We start from the raw sequence: 27,213 nt of genomic DNA on the forward strand, positions 1-27,213 counted from the left end.
TGGAACTTGGTCAGCAATCCCCCAAATATATAAATACACATAGAAATGCACGTGCATATGGGTATGTGCATGTATAAACATACACTTATATAAGATTCCACCACAGGCTCTTGAATCTGATCTGAATCATAGCTCTAATCTCATGAAATTTCTACTGAAAATTGTACACAAATAAGTACATCTGAGTGTTATGTGAATTGCCACAAATAAGTACATCTGAGTGTTAAGTGAAAATTACATTTTCCCTTGATTGCACAGCAGTGAAATATAGGAAATTCAGACTTAAATGCATCAGGTTGACTGATGAAACAGGATGCTCATAGTCTTGTTGAGTCTAGCCTGGAATATTTCCAAGCACAGAGATTCCACAGCCTCTCAGAGAAAACGGCTACAATAAGTATTGCTCTCCCTTTGAAGACGTGTTTTTCTCTTGGAAACTGCAACTTAGGACTGGTACCCAATGTCCCCTCATTGTGCACCTTCAAGAAAAGAATGATTTTATACCATAACCCCTGATAGGGTGCTGAAAAGACCATCTCTCTTAGCTTTCTTCATGAATGCCCTCTCAGCTTCTCTTCATATATTGTGTGCTTCCTGTTTCAGCTTCACAGCCAGTTCAATTTGCTCATCAATTGAAATGCCACCAGCTGAAAATGCATTCCATTTTGGCACCATGAGTAGAGGGGAGTAATGATTTCTTTCAGTCCTCTGGCTAATGCAACTGAGTATATGCTTGGTCTTCATACAGATGCAGCAGACACAAAATATTCTCAGCAGAGAATATTTCAATAATTTCAGTGGAGAGTCCACACATTAAAAACTGATAATGTTGTCTTTAGCTGCATGTCATTCAGATGGTATGTAGACTGTGTGTTGCTCTCCATTCAGTAAACCCAAGACTTGTATAATAACTTTTTAAAAATAAAATCTTAGAGAAAAATTGTTCATGTAAGAATAGACCAAGATAAATCCAAGACATTCTGGTGTGTTTTACATGTGAAGCAAGAACACTGATTAACCTTTAGGAGCCAGAAAATACAAATCATCCTAGATGAAAGCACAAAAAGAACAAACTTCCCCCACCCCTGCAAACAACAGCAAAGCCAATAAACAACATAAGGCATCTGAGATATAATAAAACAGCTTTGACTCAACTTGAATTAATCCATAGAGAACTATAATATTACTACATGCCAACTAAGAGGCCTTCTAAATATGTGGGGAGATGAGGTATCATCACCTTCTCAACACATACTGGCAGTTTAACAAAATGAAAAGGATATATGTCTAAGAAACAGCTTTTAACTTTTAACTAAAGTCTTAAAAACCTAGTTCAATGAATAATACAGAAGAAGGAAATTAGATTACACTACCTTTAGGAAAGTCTTTAATGCAACACAAGTGAAACGATTAATTCTCATTAACCTTTGTATTTTGAAGAAAAGCAATTTCCTTTCCTGCCTGGCTGTGATAGCAGCATCCTCAGGCTTTACTGTATTTTGTTTAACCCTACTGCAAACAGCAGCTACACTGGCTAGATATAAACCTGCTGAAAGGGTTTGAAGGGAGGGATGTTTCTTTAGTTAATGTTACTGGTGCACAGCACTTCACCTTCTAAAAATTATATTACTGTTAAGCACAAAACACTGCTCTTACAACAATAAAAAAATCTGACAGATCTAGACCTATTTAAGACTTTGCACTAGGCCATACTGATCTACCAGCACCACTGTCAAAATTTGGTTTTGTGACACTGCGGATTTAAACAAACACATTTTGCCAATTTACATTTCTTTCTTTTTATTTTATTTAACTAGAATAAACAGAAATCACAATTTAATTCCTTAATTGCAATAGGAAGTGATACATAAAAAACCCAGATGTAGCTTAGTTTTACAAAAGGAAAAGCTTCTCTGCAATTCTCTGCAATCATCAGTACCCAAGAACAGCAGTATTTATGCCAAAGGGTACAATGTGCCTGTCAAACTTTGTATTTAGAAAGATCAATTTAAATCATAAGAATTTTAAAATAACTTCTCAGAATTGACAGGACCTCAAAATGATATTATGAAAATAGGTGAAAAATATTGCTATTTTTAATATCATGTTTTTTCAGTAGGATCTATTTCATAAATCACATCAGATTAATTTCTTGAGCAGCCTTGTCTAGGCAACTCATTGCTAGCAGGGAAGACTATAGAATTCTAACACAGATGTAAAGAAATAAAACATGAAAGACATTGATGGAAATGTGCTGATGAGAGAAGGTTCAGACAGATAAGTTGAGTTTCATAGACATTTTCATAATTAATTTATCAAGATATACTAGACTAATTCACTAATTGCTGAGCTAAAATAAAAATACTGATAAAAAGAAATGTTGTGACCTTCCAAAGAGTAGTTTTAAAATTAATAATTTAATTTAGATTTAGTCACAGAATAAGGTAGTAGAACTTAAGAGTCCTTATTTGTTATTGACTCTGATGATGATAAAGTATTCCAGTGGACACAAAAGCCTAAGCTTTGCTCCAAGACCACAGTTTCCATAAATAATTAGGTAAATGAAAAAAAAATTGAACAGCATTCCAGTATTCCTTTATTTGCAAAGAACCACCTTTAATCTTGCACAGAATACTACACATATCTGATTACATTAACATTTCATTTGGTGCCAATTTAGAAATTAAAATTAAACACTGGGCAATGTAAAAATAAAATGTTTTGCTAGTGCCATCACATTAAAGCAGCACCACCTAGAACAGATCACAGTCTAAAAGATGAGAAAGAAAATTATGAAACACTAGGAAATAAGTTCTTGTTCACATTTATCTATGAAATCTACATTAACATGAACTAGTGAACAGTGTTTTGTCTCTTGCACTCAGTAGCTAAATAAACCTGTATGTCTCCTTCTTAAATGTTTCCCAACCTAGGCACCTCTAATCTCAGCAGGCTAGAAACCTGTCAGATAAAGCTTGCATAATTATAAAGCACATAACATTTGTCATAATGAAAAAAAGAAGATATAGGCTAAATAAAAACAAATGTTAGCCAATGTCTAGAATAAAACAAATCTGAAAGATGTGCAATTATTTTATATATCCCAATAACAAGAGTGTATTGCATAAAGATATATAAGGGACATATAATGGAAATTAAATGGAAATGAAAAGGATATTTTTTATTCTAAGCTTAATCAATGAAGAAAATGTATTATAAATGACAATGTTTATATCTCACTTTTCTTAAATCAATCCATGATAGTTTTCCTATTATGAAAGGAAACCTGCTCCCTAATAAAACAAATAAATGGGCTGAATAAATATTAAATCACTATAGCAAATAAGAAATCACTGCTGACTCAACGAATGAAAATGGAGTAACTATCCTGGTTTATGTGGAACTGTACACACCACTAGAATTTAATGTCTTTGTTTGAAAGGATGACCTTTTCCACTGAAATCTGAAAGCAACAAAAGTAATTTAAATACTTTGGCAGCTTCTTAAGTATCTGGTCTCTGGAGCACAATTCAGGAGCTTTTCTTTGATGTTAAGGACATTTCTACATTTACAAAATTATCTAAACAGTGAAATTTGAACATTGTAGCAATGGGGCTACATCTGGCTGGTGACTGGTTACATATCCCTGATCTGGATGCAGGAGTTTAATGAACTATGAGGAAGGAACAAGTAGTTCTCACTCGTCTCCTTAAATGAGGATGTGGAAAACACATTTTATAGAATCATTATAAAGAATTGTTTCATATTTGATCTTTAAGTAGCTACTGTTACTGTGAGATTGAAAACAGAGGATATTTAAACATCCTTTGGAGAACCTTCTATTTCTCCACTGATGACAGAAGAGGCCTGGAAATCAAGCTTAGACCAGACAACCAAGATTAACATGACCAAATCATGCAAGCTAACTCTGGCTTCTCATTTACATTCTGAATTTTAAAAGGTGAATAATAAGTGGGCACTGGTGTAAGTATGAATTCATGGATGAACTAATATTTTTTTAATTGGGACAAGGCCATTCATTACTGACAATTATCTTTGCAAAGAAAACTGAAAATTAGATGTGGGTTGCATGCATTTTTTATTGTCATGTCATTTATTTAAGCATATTAGAAGTATCAGGAAATTTTGGTGGTCTAATGTTATCTCATTTTCTACAGTGCTTTTCAGCTCCAGATACAAGAGTCTAAGGACATTAACAGAAGCAAAACACAAAAAAAAAGAATCATCATTGTTTCTATTAGTTTAATAATAAGCCAAATTTACCATCTGAATTCTGTAAAAGGATTGAAGTTTTGTTTAAGTGATGCTGCATATTGTACACATTTAACCTGTCTGTACCTTCAGATGGAAAGACAAATTCCCAAGTGTGCAAGAAAAAAAGGAAATTTAAGGTATTCTTAGAGCAAATCCCCTGGATGCATTGTCTTTTTTAAATTCTCCTTAGAAAAATTTTATTGTAAACAAATCTTGTTATTCTTTCTTAAATGGAAAGGAAAATCTTCTGTATTTTCACTGGGATACAATGGTAGCAGATAGAAGTATTGCATGTCATGTAAACTACTAATCATCTGAATTTAAACTTGGGTAGTTGTTAATGTGTAACATGTAAGTAGCTCATTTCTCCAGTATCAGAAATACTGACATTTTACTTATATAAATCAATCCTTCATTCCCTGGATAGCCAGCATCCCTATGGGAATTTACATGAATTCACATATTTCTGTTCAGTTTTTTTAAATTCCATATATTAAATTATTTTTCAAACGAAGATATTTAGTCTATTTAAGTTTATTTAAGACTACATGAGTTATGTGTGCATGTCATACCCACATGACCCTTGACAATGAAGGTTTCAAAAGAATAGTTAGATATTAGGGTAGGCTCCAGAATCACTGGAGCACTGAGGTTAAATTCCTTGCATCTTTCCCCTAGTGGGCGCACTGCAACCAACTGTGACTCTTGTTTACTGAACTATAATGTATTTCTGTGCTGCAACAAATTCTGTATATCTCCTGCAAGAAGTCTCTTCTCTGTGGTGACCAAGGAGAGGACCCAGGGAGTGGTCTGAAGCTGTGTCAGGAGAGGTTCAGGCTGTATTTCAGGAAAAGGTTCTTCCCCCAGAGGGTGGCTGGGCATTGGAACAGCTCCCCAGGGAAGGGGTCGCAGCACCGGCCTGAAGAATTCAAGAGAGTCTTTGGACAGTGCTCTCAGGGACATGGTGTAACTCTTGGGAATGTGCTTTGAAGTCATAGGAGTTGGACTTAATGATTCTTGTGAGTCCCCTCTGACTCAGAATATTCTGGGATGCCCTGAAAAAAATCCACTGCCTCTAAGCTTTAGCTTCCTCCCGAGCTAAGGAATTTCCTATCTTCTCTGTGGATTCCTTGCTTAGCAAAATTTCTATAATGACATTATAAACTTCTAAAATGTTCTCCTTGCTAAGCAACCTGTTAAAGAGAACTTGGCCTTTGTCCCACACAGTTCCCCTTCACTCAGTTTTCAGAATTCACGACAACAAAATGGCAGCCTGCTCCTCTGTTGTACCTTTTTAGCAGGAAAGATCAAGCACTAACAACCAGATCAGCATGACACAGATATTTAGAATTAAAGGCAGGAAAATTAGTTAGGTCATTTATCTAGGGGGTTTTTGTATATCAAATATATTCTGCGTATGCAGTCCACCAATTACTCTGTGACTAAGAATAACTTCTGCTTTATCTCAATTTTATTCAAACATATTCAATCCTGAGATGAAAATACCTAGAGATGGAGAATTCAATGCTTTTCTCTGCATTTATCCCAGTTCGTTCCAGTGTTTAAGCAATCTTGTTGATGGAAAAGTACTTTATTTCCAATTAATCTAAACTGAATTGGCTCTTCCTAAGATTTCTCACATAGATTAAAGAGCTCTTTACTTCTCACTAGTTTCTCCCTGTGGAGATACACTGTCATCAAGAACCGTGTCTTCTTTTCTTTTTAATAAGCTAAAACAGCCTGAGCATTCTAAGATATTTATTGCAAGACATTTTCTCTTGTCCTGTAATCCTATATGTCTCCCCACTTCACACTCTCCAAATGTCAAGTGCTATTTAAAAATGGTAATATGAGAATTATACAATATATTACAAAATCCACCACTGCATCCAGAGATTAGCTTTCGGTTTTTTAAAGACATAAAGACATATATGTGCATGTATTATTAGCATATATTTTGAAGTTTTACCAAGTTTTACCTTGATTTTTATTGTGGTAAATTTCCCTTCAAGAACTTCAGTTTTCATTGAGCAGATCCTGCTCTGGTCTACATGTGGACAACTAGTGTAATTATTATAAGCAAATTCATGTTTCTGTTAATTTTCATGTCATTTATACAATTAGTGGTAGATACACTCACTATCTCACTGTAATTATACTGTTATTTTCTTGATTTAGCAATTAAAATCTAATTTTTTTCCTTGCATTTTTTTAAAAAGAAATAATTAAAATATGTTCTTGGCACTTTATACTGTATGTCTCTATTTTCTGATTTCTAGTTTTTCTGCACTGATTTTTTTCATCATTTATAGGTTCTTAGCTAATTTTTAATTTTTTTTTATGAGTTTGTGTTTGAGGAAATTATTTATTTGATTAGAATCCTCTGTGCAAGCATTTCGCCTCTCTATGGGAATGTAAAATCTCAGTAGTTCTATACCTAATTTTATATTATATCTTTGATTTTAAAGATCTTGATCTCCTCACCATCTTGGTTTTAAGAACTGTTTAGCCAAGTTGACTATTAAATTATAATATTTTTTTACTTTTGCAATCAAGACCGTTAAGTGCTACTCATTTTTTGTTTATCCTTTTTATGTAAAGTCATCACATGAATCAATTTTATCTTTCAGAACAAATGTTTCAATGATGCTCTCATAGCATGAGGTCATGAATTTGCTTTGGCTTAGTAATTATTTGGTAAAGAAACCTGGCAAATACTATCTCTGGAAATGACTGGCTCCTACTTTTATCAGCAATATTTACCTACTACATTTTTTACATCTCCAAATCTTCCATAATGACAATCCCTTGTAAAATCTCTCACTTCTACAACTTGAAAGACAACAGAATTTATTTAAAAGTCTAGTTCTACAGGTCTCTAACAGACACTTTTCACTATTTTATTATTCTTACATTTTTAATTTATCAGAATTTATTTGATAATTGCTAATTCTTATTATTTACCTACCTACCACTCCATTTACCATTACTACTTTTCACTTTCTTCCTTTAATGAATGAGCCATATGGTATCATACGTGTGGAAGAAATTCACAATAATCAGCTTGTTGCTATCTGAATAAAATCCAGTTTCACACATTAAATAAAGACTTCTTCAGTTACCTGTTCTGTCTTAACCTGAGTACATAAATAATTACATATCACTAAGATATTTCTTGTCCCTTACAGTTTCCTGTGCTCTAGCATTCCCCTCTTGGTCCTTCTTATTTAGAGTATAATTTCAAATTCAGACCCTTCATTTTTTTTTTTTCCTAGGGTATGTAACAAACTCACTTGTGGGCACATTAAAAATAATGTTAAAGTAACCAGACTAGGCAATTCTTCATGGCTGGTATTTCTCATGAGTGCCCTGACAATCCTTTTATCTTTGACAGATTTTAGACTGTTCAATTTATTGGAACTGGGTTTTATTTGGGTTTGGGTTTTTTTAATATACTCTCCTTTTTATGCTAGAGGACACCCACATTATAGACAAGCAAAAAACCTCAGAGATTCTCTGAGAATTAATATCAACTTAAGTAATATATATAGCTACTATTAAGATAAATAAAGCATATATTAATAAAATGGTAACTGAAATATTCTTAGTACTGAAAATTGTAAAATTAGCCTCTAGAGGCATATTTTTTAGAGTTTGTTTAGATTTTACATGATCCACCAGGGGGAGTTCTAAGAATGAAATAAAAATATTGACAGCAAACATGAACTCTTGGAAAAAAAGAATTTAAATACCCAATTGCCATGACTTACAATTTCAGTTGAGCATTAAATTTTCAGTCAAGCCTATGACAAGTAATGAGAGTTCAGTAACTATGAATTCATATTGAAGTTGAAAATTCTAGTGTTCCAAGACAATGACTTAGGGGAGAATGAAACACAACTACTTCATATTAAGTCTAATCTTCAGTGGCTTGAGTATTTTTGAGTAATTATTGAAGTAAATTATATTTAACCTTGAGTCAACTGTCAGTCTTTTATTATGGGAACTTCAGCCATACAGAATATCCTTTTAAGTTCTGTTTTTTAACAACATCAGTGTTAAGTGATAGATTTTCCAACTTTTTCATCCCATAGTAATGCCCCAAGAAATATTCACAAAATTCTCTACACCCTGCTCTTAATAATGTTTCCTTATGGAGGACACTCAGATTATGACATATTATTATATGCTCAACCCTGTAAAATACACTGGTAAACAGGTTAACACCAGGTATGATATTAATATGGCAATATTATGAACAAATAATTCCAGGGGTTGCAAGTAAAGAAACAATATAAGGAGAGTCATGAAGGTTTGTGCAATACCCTTAAAAATAGTTGAAACAATCTTAATAGGGTGATTCTAGAAGTTTATGTGTTTGCCAGCTGATATAAACAGACATTAGCTTTAATGACTCTAATGAAATTATGTCTGTTTAAATTACATTATTTTTTGCTACTCAAAATACTTTTTAAAGTGCTAGATGTGATAATGATCTCAAAATCAAGTAAGGCTTTTTCCTTCTAAGAACCAACTGATTCATCTTCTTTTGAAGCATGTTTTAATTTTTGAAGTAATCCAGAAGCAGTCATCTTCAGACAGGCTTTTGGAACTGCAATTCCAAAAGATTAGAAGTTATTTAAAGGAATCACTCAAACAAAGAGGTTTTTTTCTTCTTCTCATCTTTCTTCTCTCCTTTAATTTCTGAGCCATTCATCTTATTCTTTAGAACAGTTGCTCTTTGCTGCTAGGCTGCAAGTACACTGGATGTCACAAAAGTGGGGTTACATACAAGGGGGATCATAAAGTAGTAAAAGAAGCCTGATCATGAAAAAATAAAAAGAATCTCCAGATTCCAAATCCTCATGGGAGTAAGGATTAGCTATAATTGTTAATTGAAAAAAGTCTTCTCTACCTAGGGGAATGCTGAATTGATAGAAGCTTCCCATTCCCTAGAAAATATAAACACTTGCAACAATAATTACTGCTATCATTCCATGTCAGCATTGGTTGCATTTTCAGAATATTTGGGAAACATTTTTATGATTTTTGCAATTATTCTGAAAGCAACATTGATAACACAGGGATGTTTTTGTTATTGCTAAGAAGTGCTTACACAGTATCAAGGTCTTCATAATTAAAATTACATTACATTGAACCTGACAACCATAATTATATATAATATAGCTTATGTGTTATATATGTACATAAATACATATTTACATAATATATATACATACTTATGAATAAACAGCATACCTGAACAGTGAAGCTAACATATATTGTTATAATTTCTCAATATTTACTGCCTTTCCAGCTTAATTTCTAAGGTTTTCATTATGTATTCTCAGTGTGGAACAGAATTACTACTGACAAGTATTGAGGGTATGTCTACTTTAGGTGGAACTCATCATGGATGGAAAGAGAGTAAAGCATGGAAATCAAAGAGGAGGGAAGGAGGCAGGAAAGAAGGAAGGAAAGCAAGCAGCAAGCAGAAAGGACATGAAGGCAGGAAAGCAGGAAGAGAAAGAGGGAGGAGAAGAAAGGGACATAGGGGAGGTGGAAGGAGGAGGGAGAGAGTGGAAGGAACAGAGCAAGTAAGGAAGGAGAGGAGAAGGATGCAGGGAAAGTGAAAGAAAATAATGATATTATGAAAGACAGGGAGAGGCAAAAAAGGAAATTATGTAATTCATTATGTACAGCTATATTTCCAGGCCTAGTTCCCTGCATTTTACATGTTGGTCATATAAAAATCACAACTTACTGCTGCTGCATAGTTTTGTTATTTCTTTTTCAGAACAGGTTGTGAGAAAAAAAACAGATCCAATGTGGCTGATGAGCTTTTCCATAAAGATTTTCATAGAAAACTTTTTATTATTTTTAGATAAAAGTAGATACATATTTGGTTTGAATATTTTATTTATATATATAGGTTTCTTTTGTAGCTATCATGTATTACAATCTCTTTAAAACATCTAAGTCTAAATGAGTTACAAAAATGTAATAGTTTTTAAGTTCTATGTTTCCATTAAGAAAAAAAATGTACTTCTGATGAGAATGTTTTCTAATCAATATGAGATGATCTGTTATTTCTCGGTGCCAAGAAAAAAATTCACCATGAACAGTTGTCAAAGAGGAGGGGGCAGGGAGAAAGAGCACCAGACAGCGTGATGCTGCAAAGTTCTATTTAATAATTGAACCAAAGCAGTGGGTAAGCTGTGTCAGGAAAAACTTCACACTCCCACACACACTGCCCACACACAGCTCCAGCTGCCAAAGCTGGCCCTAAATGTGAGCTGACACCGTGGAGCCTGGGGAAATGCAGTAATTTCTGCAGCTCAGCGTCCCCTCCCCTGCCCTTCTGGTCCCAGCCCCTGTTACTGACAGATGTCACACAGGCCACAAATCAAATCAGTCCATGATGATATGATGTAACTTTCTGGCAGCATCAGGTTTTGCTTTTCTCTTGCTTGCTGACCCACAGCCTGTACCAAGGCTTATCATACTCTGTCTCTGTTAGAGTGAGTTGTATTGTCATTGTGTTGTCAGCTATGGCTCATTGTATCCAGTCACCCAGGTCTTTATTAAGGCAAGGTTGTGATGTTTCCACAACAAAAAAAAAAACTTTCTGAAAGTTTGCAATACCACAAGAATTTTTCTGAATGTGAATAAAATGAAATATTTTATGGAACAGCATATAAAAGGTCTCAGGATGGAGTAACATGCTAATGAAATGGAAAGACCAAAGTCTTGTCTATCAATAAGATTTTTTTTTTCTTTAAATATCAATGGTGTTAAGTGAGAACGTACACTCTTTTGTTCCTCTGCCTCCAGTCTAGGAAGAAACACTTGCGGGTGATATTATTTTCTCAATATCTCTGTATGAAGATTTTCTAACATCTGTCATTATTGTATTGAAGGGATCCTGTACATTGACAGAACACTGTAAAGCCTTATTTTCTTATCCTGCTCCAGAAAAGACCAGTTTTAACCTGTATTCTGAAGTGCTATCTTTTTTTTCCCCCAGTACTGGAAGTATCAAAAAACATAACATTCCTTGAGATTTCATTGATTTTATTTTTGTATGACTGCAAATTCTTTCTTAGTCAACAGAGAAATGAGAGGTCTGCCCTGCATTGTACTGAACACAGTATTGCCAGATAAGATCAGACGGAATATTTTCAAGACATTTTAACAATATAAGCTACTGATGATTTCAGAAAGCAGAGCAATGAACAGGGAAAAGAATCTTGGTGATGGAGTTTCTACAGAGTAAAATTTCTACTGGTCATACACTGTCTGTTTGCTTCAACCATAGTCCAAGGACTAAGATTCTCTATTCTATCACGTCTCATTCCTGTATCTTTCCTTCTTTTGCTTTTCCCACCAGAGTTCCCCATACTAGTATCAGTTCAATCACCCTGTCCAATGTTAGCTCTTTTTCACCTCCCTCCAGCTGCATATTCCAGTTAGACTGTATTCTTAGTTGTCTGAGAATACCATGGAGAGCAATAGTGAGGCTTCTTTCTACCTTAAAGGACCACTTCTCAATGCTAAACTCTTGGGAATAGCAGAGAGAAAATGCACTCAAAGCTTATGTCATGCTTTCTTGGTACCCCTGAACTGGAAATTCAATACATACTATATTTTCAGAAAATTTAGACATCAACTAATTTTCTACACACACAGTCTAAGAACTCATGTAGGGCTTTTATTTACCCATCCTTGAACAGTTTCATGAAAACAAAGAAAGAATGCTTATCCCTAGTACAGAGGCACATCCTTTAACTTTACCAAACGCAGGCAAAAATGCCAGGTATTTGATTCTACACTGCTGTGCAGACTCAAAGGTTTGAATTTACAGCTGCAAAATTCAGCTACCTTCTCATCTTCTTTTTTCCATGAATGGCAAGAAAATCCTTCAATATTCACTGTCTTTGGAGTGCTCTTTTAGCTTGATGTTTGCAGTTCTGTACATACAGGAACAAATTCATGCTGATTTTAGGCATTCACCAAAGCTTGTTAGGTTAAGTCTGCTTGCCCTGAGATATCTCTAAGAGCAGTAGTTTATTGCTGCCTACAGCTCAGTCAGATAAAGCAGGATTTATAATTGATATATTCTTCACTGGAGAGATTGAGATGTAGATCAGCTGACCTCACAGACAATTACTATAAGAAGAAGAAGAGACCTATCGGAGTACCCTTAGTATGCAAATATATGCCTAAAGCATAGAAGGTATTTGTTCAATGGGATATTAGCACTGCTGCTGAATGTACACTTTTCTGGAACTAGAATAAACTTGAAAAACAAATTAAAGCTATAGGAACAGTTGATACATGTGTATAATGTAAAAACATTATTTAGCTGAGAACACTGCTTTTCAGAGCAGCCCTCTCTAGGAATAATATAGAATTCTGCCATACTAACCTTTTTAATATAGCCAAATTGAAGTTCCTGGTGATTGTGAAGCCATCAAATTGTGATTAAAGCACTATAGACTATTTCCTTAACTATTTTCCTGTAGATTTCACAGTATTTTTCTACCAGCAGTTGTCTTTTCTATTTTCTATTCATGATCTTGCTGTCCATATGCTAGTTCTTGAAACACTCTTACCTTCCTCTTCTCCAACTGTGTCTTGATGGAGTGGTACTGTAACGTGCTATGTCACAGCTGTACTCAGGAGAACTTAAAATGAAAGCAGCACACTGAGCTAAGTGCTGATTACTGCTTTCAAACAAGAATCTTAAAAATACTGAAAGTGTGAAAGGCGATCTATAAAGTACAATTTCTCCTCAAAAAATAAAAGAAAAAAGAAATTGGGAGTAGGAGTCATATAATAGCAATAATAGCTTATATTTAAAAAAAAGCTACTGAAATATTTTAAGAAAGTCATCAAGAGAAATAGAAGATCAAATTTCGTGGTTCAATTTAAAGTGGCAAGGATTCTGTCACTCTTGCTTGTGTTTTCACTGCTGCATTTGGCAATTGTTCATTTTTGTGCATCACTAGTATGGCTTTAAAGGGGCAAAATAGAGAAAATTCTGGACCTCAAAAAATATCAGTCAGGCATAAGTGATACTGGATTGTAAGTTCCAAAATGTTTTTCATTTCTTATTTCTGGTAATATTATTTATTTTAATTATTCTTGCGGCTTTGGAGTATTTTCAACTTAATTTTTCTTGTCCAAGGGATGCTAGAGAGAGGAAGGATATTATAAAAACCAACCTTTAAAAAAAGTATCAGAATAACAAAAAATCAGAATTTACCTAGTCAAGTGAAGGGACATGTTTTCTTTAAAATTAGCATTCTATGTAGACCAAGGAAGCATTTTAAATAGAGATATAATTAAAGCTTTTACTCCAAGCTAGTACTCTGAGCATAAGAAACAGAAAATTGGAGAATGTTTTAAAATATCAGTGTGTTATTGTTAACTTGTTGCTAACATGCTACCAATAGCTTACTGCTAATCAAATTCAATTAAATGCTAGCTCCAGGAAACCCATCTGTTGCACATTGCTTGAAAAGTAAAATTAAAAAAAAAAAATCTGAACTTTGGTTTCATGTCATCCCTGGATACATAGCTCAGATCTACCACTAAAAACATACAGGAAATATATTTATTAGACTTACAGAATAATTTTGCTTCAAAGTGACCTCATGTATTCACAGTCCCTGTTCAGTACATGTCTTACCTAGGTCATGTTACTTAGCAACATTTTCAGTCATGTCTTGAATACCTACCAGAACAGATCCCAAAAATTCCAGTGATTGTTACTTTCCTAGCACTTAATCACTCCCAATGTTCTAAAATGATAATCTTAATATCCAATTAAGATTTTCTATATCCTAATTTATGTCTGTTCCCTATTAATCTGCACCCTCAACAACAGTCTGGACCCTTGTCAGCATCTCCCCAGTGGTGTAGATGCAGAGGGCAGTAAGGTCTCCCTCAGTACATCAAGTTCATCAAACCCAGCATCCTCAGACTTCCAGCATCCAACCAGCACAGTGATCTCCCCTGGACTAACTCCATTATATCCATGTCTCTCTTGTACTGAGGAATGCAAAAGGAGACACAACACTTTGTGTTTGGTCTCATGGGTGCCAAATAGGAAGGATCACCTTCTTCAGCTTTCTCACTCTCACTGATACACCCCAGGATGCTGATGGCCTTCTTGCAAAAGGGTACATTGCTGGTTTACTCTAAACTTGGTGTACTTTTCTGCAGGGCTGTTTCCTACACAGTTGCTCCCCAGCCTGTAGCAGCGCATGGGGTTATTTGTCCCTAGATTGCAGGACTTTGCACTTCCCTTTGCTGAACTGCAGGACCAGGCCTTTTAAATACCTTTATTGGTGGTCTGGATGAGGAAATCAAGTGAATCCTGAGTAAGTTTGCAGCAAACAAAATGTTGGGCAGGAGTGTCATCTGCTGAAGGGTAGAAAAGCTCTGTAGAGGGATTGGAAAGGCTGGATTGTTGGGCCAAGGCCAGTGGTGTGAGGCTCAACATGTCAAAGTGCAGGTGTTGCACTCGAGTCACAACAACCCCATGCAACCCTGCAGGCTTGGGGATGAGTGGCCATAACACAAAAAAAGCCAGTGAAGGGTCTGGAACACAAATCCTCTTAGGGTGACTGACTGGGGTTACTGGGGTGGTTTAGCCTGGTGAAAAGAAGGTTCAGGAAAGACTTTATTGTTCTCTGCAACTACTTGAATGGAGGTTGTGTTGAAGTGAGGTTTGGCATCTTCTTCCAGGCAGCTAGAGACAGGAGAAGTGGAGGGAAACTGCTTCAAGTTGCATGAAGGGAGGCTCAGCATACCAGGAAAAATTTCTTCACTGAAAGAGTGCTGAAGCATTGGAACAAGTTCTCCAATAAACTGGTGAAATCACTGTCCCTGGAGATATTAAAAAAATAAGTAGAAGTGGCACTTTGAGATGGTTTAGGGGGTATGGTGTTATTTATTCAAAGGCAGGAGTTCATCTTGGAGGTCATTTTCAACCTTAATGATTCTGTGACTTTAGCCTATTGCTTCAGCATGCCCTCTAAATAGCAGCCTTGTTCTCAAACATATCAATCACCTCCTCCTGCCAGTTTGATGACATCTGCAAACCTGCTGAGAGAGAACTCCATCCTATCAGCTAACAATTACTGAAGTTGCTAGACAGTGCTGGACCCCAAAATTATCCTTGAGGAACTTCACTATTTGCTGGTCACCAGCTGGACTTTTTACTACATACCACAGATCTCTGGGCCTCTCTGTCCAGTCAGCTTTCCATCCATCCATCTCATTGTCTGTTTATCCATATGTCACCAATGTGGTGGTGAAGAGGTCAAAATGGTCAAAACAAAGCACAGCTTGAAGTTAAAAAAAACTGTTATCTGATCAGTATCTATTGAGCAGCATGTGGTCAGCTATGTTAAACAGTAGAAAGAAACCTCACGACCCTGTACATATATGATGTTAATCAGCCAGGGCAGGGTTCAGGCAGGACAGGGTTAGTTGTTGCAGCAGCCAAGAGGAGGGGTAGCAAGGACCTATAGGTTATTCTATATCACCTCATACCATTTTCCGGGGACTTGGGAAACACTCCCTTCCAGGACAGCTAGTGTGGTAGATGAAGCAGTTGAGTATTCCTGCGGGAGAAAGCCATGGTGAACATGTGAATTATTTGCCTCATCCTTGTACACTTTGTAATTTGTACACTATTGTTGCTGCTAGTGTTCCTTTTCCTGTCTCATTGCTGTATCCCATAAATTGTTCTTATCTCAAGCTATGATCTTTACCTTTTGTGCCTCCAGTTCTCCTCTCCAGTCCTGCTGCAGGGGGAGGGGGTGAGAGAAGGGGGAGGGAGTGAGCAGTGCATGGTTTGGAGTGATTTAGTGGGAACACTAAATTGAGGAACACTACTCCTTCCCAAGACTCTAAAGAACTATTATTTTTTAAAATTACAATACTAGAGAGTTTTCTTGCCTCATTTGTTATCTGACTTCAGTTAAAGCTATACTAAAACTAACGCTGAAATAAACTCTGATGTCTGAATGTACAATGATAACTCATTAATGACTCTTCTGACCATTTATCAATATATCAATAATATTTTTCTTAATTTGAATATGGAAAAACATTACAATATTTCAATATGCTTCAGGATAAAATGTTGTAAATAGAAAAGTTTTACATATCACTCCTCCCTCACTCCAGCCCAACAGGTTTTTTTCACCTGTTGTGAAATTTTGTAACCTAGATAATAAACATGACTAATAAAATGATCGCTGAAGCTCTTCGACATAAAAGATCATTAAAAATTTGCATAAGGTATTCACTTCAACTAAATGAAATGGCTTCTCCATCTGCAGTAGAATCAGAATTCTCAGTAAATTAAAGAGCCCATATAGAGTCAGCACATGTCACTGAGATACGTGCTCCTAATTAAGACTGAATAATGTTTGTTGTGCTGGGACTAATGACCCTTGCAGTGCAAAGCACAGAACTGCATCTCTGAGAAGCTAAACCTCTCACCACTTCAAAGGCACTTGCAAGCCTTCTGCATCTCCCAGGCTTGGAACTGTAACATATGTTAGGGTTGTTTATATTGCTAACAGTATGAGTGGGCTACAGACACATCAATCACTTTATTAATCATGTTCTTCTGGTCAAGGAATTTTTACTTATGGCCATTCTTCAGCTCAGTACATCAAAATAATTTGAAGATTTTACAAGTTTATGCTTAGCAATTAATTTTGAAATATGGTGAAATAAAAATAGGGAAGAAACTCTATCATTTCAACTCTCAAACTGCAATTTCAAGAAGCAAAATGATCACAGAGGTTTAAGTGACATTTCCTAAGAGATGAAGCACTGAGAGATTAAATAGCTATATCTATGAGGTATTTCAATTTTCAGTTTGAAGCAATCAGGTTTAAGTAAAATGGCATGATAATGAGATGAAGAATCTGGTACTGTATCTTGTAAGGTAACACTCTCAGTTTCTAAACATTACCTGTACATTGTAACCCAAGCAGAACCATGGCCTTTACTAGGAGAAAGAAAGCATTTGTATTCAAAACCTTACCCAGTATGAGTACTTTTTAAAATAATTTTCCAAGCTTTAAAACCAAACTGCAATTATCTTTTTAGGGAAAAATATGACATACTTTTCCTCTTTCAATATTTACCAATGCACCAAAGTAGTTGTTGTAAGAAGGGCACATGGCACATTAAAGCCACAGTGTTTATTAATCTAGCATGGTCTATTACAAACCTTCACCAATAAACAAGCAATGATTCAAATAAGAGCATATTTGAAAACATTTTCTACTCTAAAAATAATTGCATCACAATGACATGGCCACCACAATTTCAAATTACACTTCACTCTGTTTTCTAGAGACAGATAAGTCCATACAGTATGACTGAAATTTCTGACAATTAGGACAAGCTGATAAATTGAAGACTTTAGAGGTTCACTTCCCTATATATGAAGCCCCTTATAACTAGACTAAAGAACTGTCACTAAAAATGCTTGCTTGAAAAAATCATTTGCTTCAGCTCATTAATATGTTTAATTTTGCTGCTTTTATGGTTTTTTTTTAAAGACATCACACATGCATTTCATTCTACAATCATCTAACTTAACTCTGGCAATAAACTAGGAATTTAAACTTATCAGACATATGGTTCTGCAGATTGAAAGCTTTCAGAAACTGACAAGCTAGTAACAACCCAGATTGCAATTAAGAAGTTCAGAAGCCTTAAATCAAGAGACTTGGGTATTTGTGCTGCCATTTAAATTAGCAGATCCATTAAAAAATAATTTAAAAATATAAAATATCACACCATAAAACACTGGTAGGGCATCTTCATACCTCAGAAATAAACTATATTAAATCTGATGTGCCTAAAAAAGAAACCAATGACAATTTACATTTTTTCTCTTATTAACTTCTACCTTGTAAAGCTTTCATTTAAGATGTTGCCATCCAAGTTCCATTTCTAAAAAGTACAGGGAACACAAACACAGATATCTCCAACATTCATTGTTCACCAAATTTTTATGAAATCTACCTTCCTCTTTTCTTCCACAAATCTCATATTTTTCTATATGGCAAATGTATTTTCTAGGATTTTTCAAATGTTATCTGGTTTTCCTTCACTGCTTTTCTTATCTTCATTTCCTCACTTTCTCCCCTCTTCTATGATCACATTTGCTCTTCCTTGCTTAGATTTTGCATTACAAATAATTAATTTTATATTTGACACTTAAGGCTAAATATCCCAGTAAACACCAGGGATATTATACCTCTGCTCGTGGAAAGGTATATATAACTTTATAGTTAACAAATTTTATTTGTATAGATGGAACATAACTACAAGTCCTATGCAAATAAAATTTGTATTCTTTGTTTTCACAGATTTCATGGTTAGGGAAATAAAAGTTATTCAATGTGACAAAAAACATGTCTGAAATTATATATCTCCTGTCAACAGGATTCCTAAATTAATTGGTCTGGTCTTCAGGAGCTTTTTCTTCTTCAGTATAAAGAAGTTTATGAGCTCAAATGTCTTGCCCTCATAACATGTTATGTGAAAGCTCAAAGCGACTTATATAACAGTGTAATTTAGAGCTTATATCAAGTCTGAGACTAGGCAAGTAGATTTCTTTGAAAAATGAAGACTAAAACACTTATGGAGACTCAATGAAGCAAAATATTTCTTGAAAATTTATTGATTTTCATTAGAATGCTCTTGTAAAGTCAATTGTGACTTTCTACTTAAAAGTAATTGGTAGAGAAAAGTTTTATAACATTTGCCAGCAGGCAGAGAGCTATTGTTTTACTACTTGTTTTTTTCAAATGAATAAATGAATATTTAATTTCAACTATGTAATTAGCTAAGAAGCAAAATTATTCAAAGATTAGATTTAACTTTAGTAATATCTCAAAATTATTACACAATCATATAAGCCATGCCTATAAAACTATTTTTGCAAGATTATTTGAAAAACTTTGTCTTGCTCCCCATTCCTACACCAGTATAGAACTATTGTTTCTTTAAGGTTTTTATCTCAAGGAAACAACTGCACAAGATTCCAGAGTTAAGGCAGTACTTTTACTTCCCATTCATAACAAGCTTTTGCAATAACACTATGGAAGAAGATTCACAGAACAAGAATTTGAGATACACCACTTTGAACTCTTAATAAAAGCACCCCAAAAAGCCTTAAAGAAGGGACCTTGACGTTCTCTGGAAAGCGAGAGAAATATTTTCCATCCCTTTTTTAGCCAGCATTTCCCCTCAAGTCCTCTGCATAAGACTGGAGGAGTTTGTTAACATACTCCCTCTTGTCCTACTTTCTGTTTGCCCTCATCACAGTCTCCACTACTGTCCTGAAGTCTGAAGGAAAAAATAATTCTTTCTGCCACCTCAGAGACTATGCATCTGCTCTTTGCCTGTGCTCCTCACTTTCCTCCCCTTTCTTCATACTCCCAGTCTCTGGTGTTCCTCTATCACACACCTCAGAGTATCTTCCTGGAACGTGTGAGTTTTCCCTGGTTATGTATCCATGCAGAAGAACTAATCACTTTTCTCTTGGGTAGATTCTCTTTGATTGAAAGTGCTGTACTGAAGATAGGCAATAAGGCACTCCTTCCCCACGCAGAACTGGTCTTCCACACATGTTAATACAAAACAGTAAGTCAATTAGATGTGAGCTGACTCACACCCAAATGAAGTAACACAAAGCCCTTGAAAATTTCACACACTATGAAGCTTATCTTTTAGGGTTATGTTTTCACTGGGTCAGAAAAAAATATTGTCATTTCACGGTGATTTATTACAACGACTTGATGAGGGTTCCTCAGGGTGAGAAAGATGGACGAAAATCTTGGTTCATGATCAGAAGGCTGGATTTATTAATATATGATATATAATACATTACGACTATACTAAAAGGAATACAGAGAGAAGTTGCAGAAGCTGCTAAGCATAGCATAGGAAAGAAAAAATAACAAAGTTCTGTGTCCAGGGAATCTGTCCCCGAGCTTGCTCCTGTGATTGGCCCCCAGTTGTAAACACGGAACATGAGCCAATCACAGGTGCACCTGCTACATTCCACATCAGCCGATAACAATTGTTTACATTCTTCTTCTGGGGCCTCAGCTTCCCAGAAGGGATAATCCTAAAAGAAAGGATTTTATGAAAATATGTCTGTGACAGTGATTGTCTGTTTTTCTTGCAAAGAGAAAGCATGACTTGTGCATGCTTGCAAATGCCCTTGAAGATAAATCAGAGCTTGCTTATTAATTACAACTGACTTCCTTTATGATCTGGCATTTTTTTTGTGATTTCCCCATTACACATAATTGAGATTTTAGACCTCAGTATAAAATATTAATAAACCATATACCCAACATCTGAGACACGGCATGGATCTCTGTGAACTTTGTGATACATTAGATGTGTATTAGTCACAAGTCTTCAAATGAACTATAATGAGTAATTTAATTCACCCAAAAACATTTCAATAAGTTATTTTAAAGAATCATAAACAGTTAAAAAATTTTTGAAATAAATTTTTTCTCTATTTTTCTCATGTTCATACAACAAAACAAACTGAAAATATAAAAGTAATATATAAATCTAAGAAATATATTGATAAAAAGGCTGGATTTTTTCAAAACACATCTGTTCAGTCCTAATAAAATTTCATTCAAAAGCAAATCATTTGAATTCTTCTCTGACAGCTTACTTCTCTCTACTGACATACCAAGGTTTACCTGACCAGCTTGGACCTGTAATACAGAGAAATCACAAAACTTGATCCAGAAGTGTAACATGGATATAACTACTTGAACTGTAGTGGTAAAAAAACACAGTTAAACCTGTGAATTGTAATGTGTTATTAGTTATAGAAAAGAGTAAATAAAATAAGGATATAAATGTTAAACAAGAGAAAGAGATTCATTGAAATGTGTTCTATTACTTCAATAATAATTTCAGTGGAGACCTAAAGGAACCATTATTTCTCCTAAATTATATATAATCTACTCTTTATGTAAGCTTAATTTAATGAGCCAGATGTTTTTAATCTTGTCAAACTATGAAAAATCAAATGGCTACCAATATAATTTATTTTCTGAATAAGTAGTATATTTCTGCTTCATTAATTCTGATTAAATTTTTGACATTAATTCCATACCTGTTCTGTCAGATGAAACTAGAAAAATATTAAATATTAGCAGATAAAATTTCCTATTTATAGAAGTTCCTTTCTTAATCTACTTCACAGATGACTAAAAGGATGACTAAAATTCTTGACAAAAAACTCCAAGCCAACTACCCAACAAAACTTCCCTTCATAGTGTTCCCATGCAGAACAATGACAATTACAAAGCTTCCCTAAAGCTAAACTAAAGTGAATAAATAGTATTATAACGATTTACATACACTTTACTATTATCACCTGTATGAGAGCATGCATCTAAATAAGTTATATACCATTCTGACCCAGCAAACAGTGCACCCATCATAGAAGGCCAAATGTCATAACTTCACTGAAGTTCTTAGGAATCACCACCATAATGGTTTTCACTTATGAAATGAAGTTCCATAGAAATATCAAATATAAGACAGAATAATTTCAATCCAATACCTAACACAGTATATTTAGTTTTAGAGGATATATAGGACTCACAAGATTCAAATTTAGATATTCCAAAACTGCCTTACCATGGTGTAGTTGTGAGCCACCTTCATAAGCTCTGTGCACCCTTGTGCATCAGCGAACGCTCGTATTCCCAAGCAGTTGGATGGGTGCAAAAGCTTCATTAGAAAATGGCAGCAAACCTCCACTACTTGGGGGAGCTGGAGAAGGCAGGCAGCTGCTAGAAGGTTTTCAATGGTGTCTTCTTTTAATTCCAGGCAGCCTAAAAAAGAAATATTCATAACAAATTCAAACTTATTTACTTAGTATTTACAAACATACAGTATCAAAATGCATTTTTATAAATACTTGTAGCTCTATATAAATAACTCTAGAGAAAAAGTGAAGAAAAATAGGATTAATCTCCCTGACTGAACACCCCAGAGACCTGGAAATTACAGTATTAGAAATATTGCTTTTTAAACTACTATTAATTCAACTATATAGCAGGCATAAAAAGAGAGACTGTACTGTATCAAATGGAATAGAAGACTTGGAATATCTCGATATCAGCCAGGCTGTGAATGCTTTTTTATTGGGTTTCTTTTCTTACTTTATTGAAATTCATATTAAAATTTGTGTTATCTTCAGTGGCACAGAGAAAACCTCACAGCCATTTACTTCCCTGAAAAGAATGAAATAACTGCTTAGTATAGTATGAATAAACCCATAAATACAACTTCAAAACAAGGTTTAACAACCTTCAAACATTGTGTTGCTTATTCATAATGTGACTTCAGGATTAATGCTATCTGAGCAACATATGGCAGGCTTCTCATAACACATACTTCCTCTAAAATAATTTATATTGGGGAAAAGAACCATTAATTAATACTTATATTGCACTTAATTCTGTAATTTCACAAGTCATTATCTTTACCTTGCAGACTGACACACTTTTTAATAAATAAATGTAAAATAGAATAAAATAAACTGTAAAAAGAATTTATTTTAGGCTGGAATAAGTAACTCATGTTATAATGCTCCCCCCAACCATAATATTAAATTTTATTTTTACATTAGAATCTTATAAATCTCTTACATTAATAACTTAAAAATCTTCAAACTAACGATTACAAGGATATTTTGGAGAACTGAAAAAAAAAGAATAGGAAAATAAAATATGCAAATTTAATACAAATTGTCAAAAAACACTTCTGATTGTATTGTACTGTGCTCAGAGAAAATAATTTCTGACTATTAGAGGATTAAGTGCATATTGATCTTTCTCTTAAAAGTATTATAGTTTAACACCTAGATAAACTTACTCTTTTTCCCACAAAAGCTTTGTATTTGCAGTCACATAAAAAAAATCTAAAAATCTTAATAATTCTATTGCATGGTGCTAAGGAGTTCTAAAATCCTCAATTTCACAACAGCATGCCATTGGAAAGAGAAGATGCTTTATATTGCAATACCAAACACAAAATAAAGTAACATTAACACTGCACATCTGATCTTTTCTCCTTTCGCTAGATCTGGAGCTTTTAATACAAGAGGGAAACTGTGAAGTTATACTTTACTAGATTTATTTATAATACATCCTTTTGCAAAGGTCAGAGCATCAGATCAAGTGCACAGCCTAATTTCAGTGGGTTTCCTCTCCTTATTTTTATTCTTTTATTAATGTCACATGAGGGTTTTCTTTGTGTTATCTAACCTTTTCTCACAATTTCTGTGCACCCCATCTTTACGCAGTGTGGTCAGAAGGCACACTCAGCAGCAGGTCCTTGGCTGACCCACATATTCATCAATGACACTCCCACATTGTGGCATGCCTGCAGGTAATGGCTGGCTCAACGCAAAATTCTGGAAGACACTTCCACTGCGTAAAGTAGAAGTATTGAAAAGATAGTTGTTTTCAGGTTAAAACTGACCATCCTGGTAACAGAAGTAAAAAAAATTAAAAATGTGTAAAGCACCTTTGAAAATAGGATGAACTGAGAAATGGAAACAAAAACAACAACAAAAAAAGGAATTCTAAATCTCCTTTTCTTACATGCTATTTCTTTTTCAACAATGAGCTCAAAAAGTCTCTGGCCCTACAAAACTGATCCAGGTAGCATTTACAAAATTATATAAGTATAGAAAGAATCACTTTCAATATCTTCACATTAGGAGGAAAGGTAACACCCTCATGGTTTGGCCTTTTTATCACTAAAGGCCGCTACCCTTAGGAGAAGATCCCAAAGGAATCAGTTGAAACACATCAATCTATTTGTTTTCAAATTGAGATATTTTCTGTTCACTTTCAGGTACACTAGTCCTGGTACAGCATTAGTGGGGAAACAGTAGGATTAAACTAAGTTTAAATCAATGAAACATATTATCTGGTTTATGAATAAGTTATTTATGCATTTCTTTATGTAACTAACATGGAAATTTTGAAGAAGATTATTCATATTTGTATAGAAGAGTGTGAACACATTTCTGCTTTACACTTTAATAGAGGAAGTAAACATGCAACCACTTCTGGGATATCTAGGGATACGAATATATTATAGCTTTACTTATTTTTAACTAAATTCAGAAATACTAATTTACTACTTAATATATCTATGATAAAAGCTAGAAAAATACACTCAGTATGAGTTTAAAAGTTTTTTTTCTTCATTCTTTTAGCTTCAATGATAAATAAGTTTTTAATCCATCTAAATGTCTTCTAAATCTTGATTATCTTCTTTTTTAAACATCAAGACACCTTCATAAATTTGTTCACAGGGTCTGTATTCCCTTTTTCAGAAGAGTGCTGTGACATTTTATGCAAATTCCTCTGGGATATCAAGTGTTTAGCATGGTCAGAGTTTGAAAAAAGAAAGCTGTTAAGGAGCTTTGTATATAAAATATGAAATCTTCACACAGTTTCATATTGGCAATTAGAAGATCCAAGCATCTATTTAAAAATGTTTAATGGGATATTCAAGGGACATTAATATTACTGCTTCTTCAATTCACCTCCCCCTCATTTTTATGCACTAAAAGCTTGCACAAGTGCCTTAGTCTGAGAAAAACAAATTAACTAGAACTTAAAATCTCCTTTTGTATTACATTATTAAGATGAAAAAATTTGTGGAAAAAACAATCAAAAGGACTTTAATGAATTCTAATTGTTATTCTAAACTATAGCTGCATTTGTGAAAAAATTTTATGTGCATTGCTTATGCAGAAATTAAAATGCTTGTCTTTATCATGCATTCTCATAATGACTACATAAATTTTATTACCTCATTACCAAATGTGAAGCAGAGATAAAATAAGAATTCTCTGATATTCTTGTTCCGTTACTAGACCTTTTCCCAAGTTCGGGGACAGTTATGTCTTGGAGTTGGTTTGTGAGGTTTTGTTTGTTGCTGGTTTTTGTTTTGTTGTTGCTGTTTTGGGGGTTCTGTTTGGGTTTTTTTGTTTGTTTATTTTGGGTTGGTTTCTTTTTCTCTTTTATTCTCTCTCCTACAGTATTGACGATACTTTAGAACTATTTTGGTTTACAGGGAATCACTGCACCTTTGCCCACCTTTGTCTGATGTTAAATAAGGTCAGTTTATATAATAGGAACAGCCTCCCACAAGTATTGACCAACAGATTGGACCTGTGGTGGGACAACTCAGTAGGTACAGGACATTTGCTCTGTGTATAAGCAATGAATTTTAACCTAAATTTGTAACACATCATAATATCATTTTACATCATGTTCACAGTAGTTTTTTTTCTCTTTTGTAATTACATACTTACCCACAAGACTCTTCAACATTCTTAAGAGTGTTGTGTGTACAAGGGAAATAATGGGAAATGTCAAGGAATAAGAAACAAAGGCTAAAACCAATTCCTTGATATCAGGTATTTATCTTCTTAACCTTTCTATTTCATGTGTCTTGACCAGTTGTGTGGAACTTTTGAAATGTTGTTGAGTGAAATTATTTCTGGAGGGTAATCTGTTTGAGGAGCCTAATCCATTTTTAAAATTTAAAAAAAAATATTTTTTAAAAGGCAGTAAATGGTATCAAGATAATATTTATTCATCTTATGCATAGTAGAATAACCGACTACAATAAGAAATTGGTTTCTTGAAAAATCATCTAATTCAATTGAAGACTAGAAAAACCTTATTTAAAAGGTGCTATGCCTCACACACTGCTATAATAAACCTTTCTGCCATTGCTTGCCTTAATCATTCCAAATCTCAGGTACTCTGAGGTAACCACCTGAGCTAATCACCCAAGATCTCCTTTTACAGTTCACGGAGAGAAACAGGAAGCCTTAGAGCTGTTTTCACCTGCTCTGTTTCAGTCATGTACTGCAGAATGAGATGAATCACTCCCTGAATGGCTATTTCTTGATTTCAGATAGAAAATGAGCACCTTCATTTGAGTTACTGAGACACTTCTGATATTCATATTTGTTGATATGAATTCAGTTACTCTGGTCCCAAACACAGCACTGGAATCATTAGAGCCATCAGGTTTCAGGTGATGAAATACTCTTTGAGTTCAATTCTGATGATCACTTCCCTCTGTTATGGTCAATTTCTGATAGTGACATAGTGTGTAAAATCACCTCTTATGTCTATCTGCGATCACCAACCAATGAAGAATGCTATAAAAAGTATCGTCTGTGTAGCAGAACATCTTTTAGTCTCCAGTTTGACCTATGCCTTAAAAGATAAATTCTACATTGTATTGTCTTCCATGCTTATTATAAAGGTGAAGATGTTTTCAGAAAAGAGAACAGAACACCATATATTCACTTAGCAGAGGTTTCTTCTGATCAAATTGTTTCATTTTTTATTAATTATTTTCTGCAGATCACATTCATCATGTACTTGAGGAAGAAGCCACTTTATGGCTAATTGTGCTTATTTAGAATCACAGAATAGTTTGGGTTGGAAGGGACCATAAAGATCATCTATGGGACAACAAATGGGGGTCAGAACAGAGAGCACAGAGGAGCTTAGGGAATGGGTTGTTCTGGCTTTGGTGGGATACAGACCTTGGGAAATGAGATCACAGATATGAAAAAGAACTGGGAAAAGAACTGTATATGTAACTATCAAGGTGTTTGAAATTATGTAGTTTTGTAAGGCAGCCAAGTAATGTGAGCAATAGGCTATCTGCAGTTAGTGGGAAGTTTTTGCTCAAAGCTGTGGCTGCCTGGAGCTGTAACAGTATAAAAGTGCCCTGTGAGAACAATACTGCGACTTCAGTAAACGACTTCAATGACTTCAACTCGAACTTCTTTTT

General features: G+C 34.5%; 1 protein-coding gene across 2 annotated transcripts in view; it reads right to left on the bottom strand.

Annotated features, from left to right (window-relative positions):
• The window catches only part of KLHL1 (kelch like family member 1), a 183,680-nt gene that overhangs the window by 79,627 nt on the left and 76,840 nt on the right, over positions 1-27,213 (bottom strand). For both annotated transcript variants that reach the window (XM_058825132.1, XM_058825131.1), the window contains one exon: positions 22,006-22,202. In XM_058825132.1, coding sequence (XP_058681115.1) covers positions 22,006-22,202 — 197 coding nt within the window. The remainder of the gene's footprint in view (positions 1-22,005; positions 22,203-27,213) is intronic.

The sequence above is a fragment of the Ammospiza caudacuta genome, chromosome 2 (assembly GCF_027887145.1).
Source record: "Ammospiza caudacuta isolate bAmmCau1 chromosome 2, bAmmCau1.pri, whole genome shotgun sequence".
Classification (NCBI taxonomy): Eukaryota; Metazoa; Chordata; class Aves; order Passeriformes; family Passerellidae; genus Ammospiza; species Ammospiza caudacuta.